General features: G+C 53.3%; 4 protein-coding genes across 4 annotated transcripts; all 4 read right to left on the bottom strand.

Annotated features, from left to right (window-relative positions):
- Positions 1-1,729: 1,729 nt before the first annotated feature.
- ColSpa_08615 (uncharacterized protein) lies at positions 1,730-2,047 on the bottom strand (the record flags this gene model as incomplete). Its single annotated transcript, XM_049274827.1, has 1 exon — positions 1,730-2,047. The coding sequence occupies one exon, from the start codon at positions 2,045-2,047 to the stop codon at positions 1,730-1,732; it is 318 nt and encodes a 105-aa protein (XP_049130784.1).
- Positions 2,048-2,675: 628 nt separating this feature from the next.
- ColSpa_08614 (protein MSN5) lies at positions 2,676-4,684 on the bottom strand (the record flags this gene model as incomplete). The annotated part of the gene is made up of 5 exons (XM_049274826.1): positions 2,676-3,375; positions 3,428-3,570; positions 3,622-4,281; positions 4,331-4,458; positions 4,507-4,684. The coding sequence occupies 5 exons, from the start codon at positions 4,682-4,684 to the stop codon at positions 2,676-2,678; spliced, it is 1,809 nt and encodes a 602-aa protein (XP_049130783.1).
- A 332-nt stretch (positions 4,685-5,016) lies between these two features.
- Positions 5,017-6,167, bottom strand: ColSpa_08613 (protein MSN5; the record flags this gene model as incomplete). The annotated part of the gene is made up of 2 exons (XM_049274825.1): positions 5,017-5,211; positions 5,280-6,167. The coding sequence occupies 2 exons, from the start codon at positions 6,165-6,167 to the stop codon at positions 5,017-5,019; spliced, it is 1,083 nt and encodes a 360-aa protein (XP_049130782.1).
- Positions 6,168-8,823: 2,656 nt separating this feature from the next.
- On the bottom strand, positions 8,824-9,060 carry ColSpa_08612 (uncharacterized protein; the record flags this gene model as incomplete). Its single annotated transcript, XM_049274824.1, has 1 exon — positions 8,824-9,060. One exon carries the CDS (start codon positions 9,058-9,060, stop codon positions 8,824-8,826), a length of 237 nt encoding a protein of 78 aa, XP_049130781.1.
- Between the last annotated feature and the right edge of the window lie 333 nt (positions 9,061-9,393).

Genomic DNA, 9,393 nt, shown 5'->3' with positions numbered 1-9,393 from the left:
ACACTACCACGGTATACGAGCAGAATGCCCCTTCAACAAGAAACTGTGTCCAGTTATTTCTGAACAGATTGAGGATACTGCAGCGTGCGGGTGTGGCAAGCCATGACGTTGACCATCCTCTCTCGTCTCACAGTTTCGTCTCTTCAATGCCTCGGCCGAGGATAGAGACAGGAGGGTGGGCCAAGACGGACTACCATTCCCTCTCGCCCGATAAACAAGTTGTGCGAGTGGACGGATGGCCTGGATGACTGCGACACATCACTAGGAACAGACTCTTTCCATACTCGAATGAACCTGGAAACCACATGGACGAGCGCCCATCAAGACAGGAAAGTGCCTGCTGCCGCCGTCTCTTATTCAGGTTTAAGGACGTTCCTGACATACTGGTGGACCTCCCCACTGGCCTACAGCAAGCACGCTACGCCATCTCACGTAAATCGTTCGGAAAAGCAAGCCAGGATAGGGCAAATGTTCAAAGGCCCTGATGTGATGTGCCGCGATCGCCGAGGTTGGTCACTGGACTCCCGCCTTTCCTACCTATCGGTGAATATTATTGTCTTGTGCCTTGTCCCGATCCCGTCCCAACCCCGAAAATTGATAACCATGCATGGATGATGGGACTCCCCCTCCCCCTTCTCCTTGTGAGTCTTCCCCTCCTCCTCTTCTCCTAGAATATCCATGGGACCCCAGGCTCCCAGCATTGGCGGTGGTCATATGTTGCCCAAATCTATGGATCGGCCGTGCGAGGATGGGGGTCCGGGGGTTCCCTTCCCACCCTCCGCTTCTCTCCCCCCTCCTTTGAGGCAGCCAGTCACAAACAGCCTGCCCAGTCCTGCGCCCGGGATCCCGGGGAGAAGCTATCTCAGTCCGGAAATGCTTGCGGGCTTTGTGTTCTAAACCTGTAGCATGTACCTGCATTCACTTGGTTTTTCCCCCATCTCGACTCCTGTTCGCTGTCAAGTGACTGCAATGATGGTCATTGCTTGGAAAGGCCATGGGCAATGTCCGTAGACTTGCATCATCCAACCCCCCCGAATTTCTCCAGTTGCGTATGTATGTATGGTGTCTTGCGGTACCGTACCTGGCTGTGTCTCTGGGCCATACTTGTTGAATCTGTTCCCAAAGACTGGTCACTTGTACCAGCACAGAGCCCGTGGCGAGGTTCTGTCCACATTATTCCACTCTCGCCCGATGTCGGTGTATGCTCGAGGCTTGCATAGTAGATTGATGGAAAATAAACAGTAATGACGATGTCGGCGAACTTGGAGCTTGTGTATCTCCAACGTTCCTTTCTCACCAGGTGAATATACGGGCGAGCAATAGACACGAATACTTTCGGGACTCCAAACGGCCGGCAGCATGGCGAAGAAGCAGAGATGCGACTCCTGAAAAACGCTGGTATCTCTTTTTTTTTATCCTTTGAACTTGGGCTGAAACCTCAATCCCATCCTGTGTAGCCTATGGTATGTCTCTGCGGTACTTCTATGCCATCCTGCCCCTCCGCCACAATCCAACCTACACGTCCGCTGGCAAGATCTCTCTAGTGGCTCCATTTCTCGGATATGTGATCCGCAACCTCCTTAGATATGTCCAATTACAGAACTTGTCTATCCCTCAAAGGGGTGCGAGTCTATAGAGAGGATCAGAGTCTCCCAGGAGGGCCTGCCTTTGCAGGCGGGATCCTCTACAGAGGAAGCCGGTCCTCATGAAAGGCTGGCAACGAGCCACCTTAGCCCTCGAACAAATTGGCCACTCCCTCAAGGGCGTCTGGCGTAGCCCGTCCTGTGTCAGCAACTCCGCCGCCCCGAGTTCTTGTCTCGTTGGCAGGCGTCATAAACTCCTGGGCCATCTTGCTGCGGTTCGACCTCTTGCTTCGTCCGAAGCTGCTGTTCTTGGGGAGCTTCCCCATCTCAGCGATGCTCACCCCTTTGAGATCCTTGAGGAGGTCAAGTACTAGCGCACGCTGTTGGCGTGTGTGAGAAGCCGGCTTGGAAGAAAATTCGTTCAGCCTGTCGAGGTCTGCTTGTCTGATGTTTGGCAGAGACATGAGCACGTCCCGAGGTGTGCTGGTGACTGGGCTGTAGTATACCACGATGGCAGCAATCAAAGAGGCCAGATCCTTCTGCAAATCTACAAAGTAAGGCTCGTGGAAGGAGGTAATGCAACCCCGGAGTACATCTGATGCGATATATTCCCGGATGGCAGTGGCTGCCTCTGGAGAGACTGGCGAGGTGTCAAGGTAAGGGTCCCTGTTAGGCGGTCCTCCTTCAATGCCATCCTGCGGAAGGGATCTCGGCGAGAGCGGTTCTGTCAAGTGAAAGTCTGGAACAATCGAGCGGAACACTCGCAAGATTATGCTGCAGCACCGAGTATCTCGCATGCGGATGGCGTGAGTACAAAAGAGCAGCAGAGGCTCTACGATAGTCGACTGCATCAAGCAAAATTTCCTAAGTGATGGATATTTCCGTGGTTGTTCGTGACCATTCTGTGATCTCAAAGGCGGAGGATCTAAATTCCAGTTAGCTCGACGGCCATGATTTACTAGTGTCCCGCCCGGTTAAGGCTGTGAATCATTTGTATCATGCCCACCCACTCTGCCACTTTCCAAGCCGAGGCATCTGAGCATATGGCGAGGATGAGGAGCGGGGTAGCAGACGGAGGGTAGATAGACTAGTTCAATCAGGGGTTTTACACCGAGGGAAGGGAGAGACGGTGTTTTGACGAATCGGCGTAAGGAAACGAGCAAATCCAGGGTGGAAAAGAATAGACTCACTCCTCTTCGTGGGGTCCAAGAAATCCGCCACCATGATCACCGCGGTATACGTGACTTGGCGCAAGATACTTTCAGACTTCATCTCTTCTGTGAGAGCGTCAGCTGCGGCCTGGATAGCCTGCTGGCGCTCGAGGTTCTCCCATTCCGCGTTGATCTTGGCATCCATCTGCTGGAAACACGCTGCCAGCAGTGGGGGAAGGAAGTGTTCTCGTTGCTCCAATGGACAGTCGTCCACCAGGTACCTCACAAGGTTGAGCAGGTTGATTTGCTGGTGGGCCGAGAGATGGAAGGAGTTCTGGAAAAGGGCCTGCGCAAGCGGACCAGGTAGCTCGCTAAAGCCGTAAAATTGCATCTCCAAGCGGCTCATGCAGTAGATAATGGCGTAACAAGTCTCCCTGACAAACCTTACAGTTCCGCGGATAGTCGAGGCTAACCCTTCGAGAGTGTTTTTCTTGTCCATGACGCGAGCGTAAAACTCATCCTTGCTGCCCTCTGAGATGCCCGCCTGCCAGAAACGGTCGCTGAGTACATTACCAACGACAGATCGAGTTTCGGCAGGCAGTTCTGTCCAGTTGTCCGGGTTATGCGAGGCATGCGCATGGCTAATGCAACCAGTCAGCCAACGTTGGAATAGACGTGGTGGTATGCCCTTACCTGAGGAACTGCAATAGATCTGGTAGGATCACGGGGAAGCTATCATTCCACAAGCGATACGAGATTTGGAAAGGGGTAGACGACTTCTCCAATTTCTCGACTGAGAACGAGAGAAAAGACTTCGTAGGGCGAAGCGGCAACATCTTCAATCAAGTAAGCACTTTGAGCCTCGAAAAGTCTGGACAAAAACTCACCTTTTGTCTCTCTTCCAGCTCGGTCTGCAAAGCCAGGCCTTCAGCATCCAATTCGCAGGAACCCCAGTCTTTGACCTCGTGGACACGATGGCTCATCAGATACCTCTTGGCCTTGTCCAAAGCCAGCAGCTCGCAGAAGCCCGAGTAAGAAGACAGCGAATTCTTAAGTTCCTGGTTCTGCCACGAAGATGTGACAGGCTTGATAAACTCTTGTAATCGCTGGACCTGAGTGGCAGGATCGATATTGGAAGCCCGGTGAATGATGATGAAGAGGAAGCTCTGATAGGCAATCTGGCGCTTCTCATCCAACGTGCCCGATGAGATCATATCGTTAACCCGTGCCTCTATTTGGTCGTATACTGCAAGCAAATGGTCAGGCACCTTTGACGCGAGCCTCTGCAATTCCACCATGCTTTCGGACTGAAAGTCTTTGATGGCCTCATTGAAGGAACGATGCTCCGGTTGAGGAGCGGGCCAGGTCATGAGAATGTGCTCAAGAACCTTGAGCATGAATCCCGGGTTCTTGTCGAGGGCTGTGGTCGAGAAGGCCACTAAAAGTTGCAAAACTCTCTTTCGAATCAATGGATCCTCAAACTTCATTTCAAGGAGTTTGGTGCACCAAGATTCTAAGTCTCTCTCCAAGGCGGCGCGCTGTTGCTCCTAGATGTTGTTAGCATTGCCCTGAGCAAGAAATACAGTCGTAACCCACATAGTCTGGCAAACTCTGTTGTGTGGTGCTTGCTCTCCATTTCATATAGCCCTTGAGCGCGGCCTCGATAACGGTGAATTGCGCGTCGACACGCAGGACAGGCATCGAATACTTGATGTATTTCGTGACTACAAGATTAGCTCTGTCTTCTGGGGCAGAAAAAGGGATAGACTTACCGTCCATGGGTGGACTGTCATCGTATAGATGCTGCAAAACCTGCTCCGCCTGGCCGAGAACGTGATAGACTGCATCGGACAGCTTCAGCTGGACAATGGTCTCAATGACCTGGGTGCTGTACCTCCTGTAGTTGCCAAGAAACGCATGCCTCTCCGGGACGGTGTCGGTATCCTCCATGAGGAACAAGAACGTGGGGTCTTGTGTGTCCTCAGGCAGATTCTCGTACCTGATCAAGCGAGAGCCGCACACTTCAAGGAGCGGGCCAACGAGATGGTTGTTGGCCGGACTCTGTCCGATTAGCCTGTTGTTGAGGAGGCGAGTCCAAGTTGCCAGGACAGGAATTGCAACGATAAGACTTTGGCTCTGTACGGTTAGGAGCAATAGGTTGAGAAAGCCGCTGACGTCCGAGTTTGTTGGTATAGCAGAGAATCTCCGGTCGAGGTAGTTACCAAGCAGAGATAACATCTACGCATAAGGTTAACAAAGCCCATATGGTAACATGCCTTCATCTATACCTCTGAGAATTTCTTGCCGAATTGGTACTTGTCTTCGTCGATATCCTCGACATCTACGGCTGACCATTCAAAGAGCCGTTTTAGGAGATCTACTGAGCTAGCATCGTACATGGGTGCGACGAGGTCCTTGAACTCCTGCTCGGAGAAGTTTGAGCGAGAGTAAAGCGCATGTAGAGCTTCCAGCGAGGCCTATCACATGTAAGCTCTTGCCCATCTTGCCCCTGACTGGACTAATAAAAGGAGTTCCGGGTATTTACCTTTTGAACAGAGACTTCGGGGGTCGCAAGGGCTCTGCACATGACGGGAACGCAGTTTGCGACGGCGACAGACTTGGGAATGGCCCAGGGCATGAGGGAATAGAAGACGGACAGGGATTTCACGGCGCAAGAGCGGATCTGGTCGTTGTTTTGGGCGTCACCGTTGAGGCATTGACTGAGGAACTCGGATACTCTGCTAAGCCATCCTTCTTCCCCGGAGCGCACCTCGGGGCCAGCGGCTCTGTTGGGGAAAGCTTCTCTCAAGACGGGGGCCGGGGTGAAGACTTCGACGCAGCTTCTGCTGAGTACGCCCTCGCGCATGGCCACGACAGCGTCGTCGCCGTTGAAAACCTCGTCGGAAAGTGTCTCGAGCACAAAGAGGACGAGCTCCTTGTGGACGGGGGAATCAGGTATCTGCCACAGGCGAACCAGAAGCTCGTCCATGTCCATCCACTCGGAGCCCCAGCATCTCTTAGCAACTTCCACCCACAGCTGAGCCGTCTTGTTTCTGATGTATAGCGGATCGTCCTTTGACAGGTTGCGGCAGAGCTCCAGCACCCACTCACGCAGCATGGTGGACTGCTGCTCGTTATACTCGGCCCATTTCTGCTTGATTGCATGCTCGAGGAGGGACAGAGCGTAGTGGCGCACGACAGGGGATTGCGACTTGTTGGAGGCAAGCGTGAAGCCGTGGAAGGGGGCCTCGTCTATGTTCTTGATGTTCTCGAGGAAGCGCTGGGCGTCTCGGCGAGATTCGTTGGACGAATAAGGACTGTGTATGACCTCGAGCGCCTGGTGGATCTGAGAGATGATATCGACATTTCCGCCGTTCACGGAAGCAGCATTCTGACCCACGGCGGATGCGCCATTGGCCATCTGTCCGTCCATGATGGGCTAAATCGGTCGCAGTACGGCAGGAAAGCCCAGCCTTGGAAGCTGCTTGTCCAGCAGTTGACTCAGTATTGGATCATACGTCGGACGTAGTTTCGGCGGGGGACTCGACGGCGGAGGTTGAAAAGGCGGAAGGCAATGTCGGAACACGGGCTCGGTGAGAACTGCTGCCCAAGAAGCAAATGCTAGAATTAGTGAAAGGCTGCGGTTGGTCAGGAAAAACGAACGGCACGGCTTACAGGGTGTGCAAGTACCTGAAAGTACCCCTCCGAAGCTTTTGCTCTTCCACAAGCAAACGAGACAGCTCGTTTGTGCTTTCTTCGGTCCCGTCCCCAGGTACACGGGCAGAGACTGGAGCTATCGAAACGTGTCGAGATAATAGAAATTAGATGGGACTCGGTAGATGCAAGAGCAATGGCAAGAGCAAGATCATACAGTCGCGTAGATGCGCGATAAGGTAGCAGGGGCGAAGGTGGAAGCAAACTCGGCAGTAACGATAGCAGCAGCGACAAGCATGATTTGCATCATCCAAAGCAGAGAAAGCAAATAATGGAATAAATGCAGCGTGAGGTGTCGGTCGGTACCTTGCCTAAGGTACCCATGGTCTCAGGCTAGGTTGGTAGTGGGGATAAGTCGCGCTGTCCGCTGTCCGGTGGTCAGCTAGGGGGCCACTGCGAACCGTGTACTTGGGGCTGGGCTAGGCTGGGCCCCGACCCAATCGCCTGTGATGCCTAACCATCTAAACCTCCACTCGTCTTCCCATGTGAAGCGACGCAGCCAGCGCAACACGGTGAATGTGGAGGGTACTTGTCACCAGGACCTGGGAAGCGGGGACTTGCATCGGTTTCCGATACACAGGAGTCTGCCCTGGGTACGGTGGCTCTACATTAGGCTTCATTCAACCCTTCTCGGGGCAGTCGCCTCCAGGCTGAATGAGCAACTGCAGCGTTGACCCCCTCCCGCCCTGTTGGAATGAGTCTAAGATCACTGAGGGAGGCATGGAAAAAGTATCCGTACCGTACTTACCCCGCCATCCGAAAAAGGGGGGCGGCCGCATGAGTTGGTGTTCGCATCGAGAGTTACACAACCAATGTCCTTGGGACCGTTGATTCTACAACTACAATTTCCATCCATCTAAAACGCTGCAGCAGGTCCAACTCTGTCTTGGACTTCGTGTCTTGGTCATTGCCTATCTGGAGACTGTCCACCTCCAACTGGATAACAAGAAAAGAAAACGGTGACCACTCCCGAGCTAGATGGGGTGAGCAGTTGTCGCTTCGACGGTTTCGGAGCAACTCATGCATCGCCTTGAAGGTGACTGACAGCATTATGTTAAAGCTCGTAACACCTAAGCTCACTACTAACCTTCCGGCCCCTCACCACACCCCTGTGAAATGGCAAATGAAGTTCTTTATAAATTTATAAGGACTGGCTATTCTGCCCATGTTCTCATTCCTACGACACGAAAGCGTTGCCTCGTCACTCTGACCACTTCCGGCACATTAGATGCCTGGGATCGAAGCGATGTTGCTTGTTCAGTGAAGGGAAGCAGCTTGTTTCCCCCGTCCGTTGTACTGCGCCATTTTCGTGGTGATCATAATATCATGTCCAAGACTGACATTAGATCCATACAATGCTCCCCTAACTCATATCTGCCTCCCATAGACATAAAAGCTTATCGTAGAAACTCGTCGACACGCATTCGAGGCGTCCATGACCCGACCTGGGAACGAAGTCGCTGCCATAGTTCATGCTCTTATGTTCCTCGAACCGGGCCAGGACGCTTATGTCCCACTCCCCGCCGTCAAGTGGCCCCTCCAGCTCGATAATCCTGGCGCCAGCGTGCATACATGATGCCAGAACCTTCAGGTTGCAGCAACCGTTCTTCTCCTGTATTTCGATCGACTTCAGCCTCCAGACGCCTCCTTCCAAGTTTTTCTCTCCCAAAGCCTTGAACTTGCGAAGACCGTGCGTCTCGTGCGGAGGCTGAACGGCAAAGATTCGTATGGTGTCATCGTAGCTGCCCGTCACCAGTACCCTCGAGCCGTCTGCAAGTCTAACAGGAACCGGCAGAATGGCCGTCACACCAGCACCATGTCCAGGAATGCTGAGTGGTGAGTTCAAGGCCGTAATTTGTATATCATCTACATCGCCATGCCCGCAGTTGCGCGCACATGATGTGTACCGAAGCGCAGAATCATCGCCTCCCGAGTAAACGACGAAAGGATCCTCCGGGGGAGAGAAAGCCACCGTCCAAGCTTCCAGGGAGTGCGTGATCACGGGCTCCGAATCGTCGTCAATGATCCGCCATGAGTTATCAAGCTTCACAACGCGCACTTCGCCAGCAGAGGTTGTAATCGCGATGGAAGATGCGTCGCTGGTGTCCCAAACTCCTGAGAGAAACAGAACGCCCTCGGGGACGTCAGGTATTCCGCTTGTGGCCAAGTGCTTCAGCGGTTGTGACGCGTCTGCATCTGGGTTCAGTTGGAAGATGGATAGTGTTCCGGTGCTGGATACCACAGCCATGATGTCATGCCTGCTCGGTAAGGGGCAGAAATGCAGGTCAAGAATTGCTGACGGGTGAGAGACGGTTTGAACATGGTGTCTGGGAGGAAGTCAATCTCAAGTCACAATGGGCAGGACCTTCGCCAGCTTACACTACGCCGTTTTCTAGTCGAAACACAATGAGACTGCCGTTGCGGTTTTGAGTCTTCTTGGCGACAGAGGGTTCTGCATTCACTGACTCATCCAGTGGTTCCTCGTCCTTGACTAAGTTGTAGGTTCCGACCACGAAATATTCCGGGTGTGACAAGCAGAACTCGATGCAGCTGGGAGGCAAGTCAAGAACGAGGGATTGCTTGGATGCAATGGCGTCTCTTGAGTGGCTCATCGCTAGGTCGAGACAAACCCCCTCTTTGTTGGATTGAAAAGCGTCGAGGGGCAAGGATAGAAGGGAAGGAGCAAACCCTTGGCCGTCGAAGTGGGCAGAATATGTCACCGTTGTCTCAAAAGATATGCGGCGTGTGATGCGATCCCAGTGGTCGTGGGGTTGTCTTGGAAATTTGCGTCGAAACCCAGCGCGTGGTTTGGCGCAAGACCCCAGCACCAAGTAGGAAAAAGAAAGTCGGAGTGTCGTGGCCAGAGAATTTCCGGGAGGGGGTCGGCCGCGCGCTCCGGGGAACTCGGAAGGATCCCGCACATTACACCCCGGCATTGGCGGCCG

This window comes from Colletotrichum spaethianum (assembly GCF_022836535.1).
Source record: "Colletotrichum spaethianum MAFF 239500 DNA, contig23, whole genome shotgun sequence".
Lineage (NCBI taxonomy): Eukaryota > Fungi > Ascomycota > Sordariomycetes > Glomerellales > Glomerellaceae > Colletotrichum > Colletotrichum spaethianum.
The sequence above is the reverse complement of the archived record's forward strand: the minus strand, read 5'-3'. Positions and strand labels throughout refer to the sequence as shown.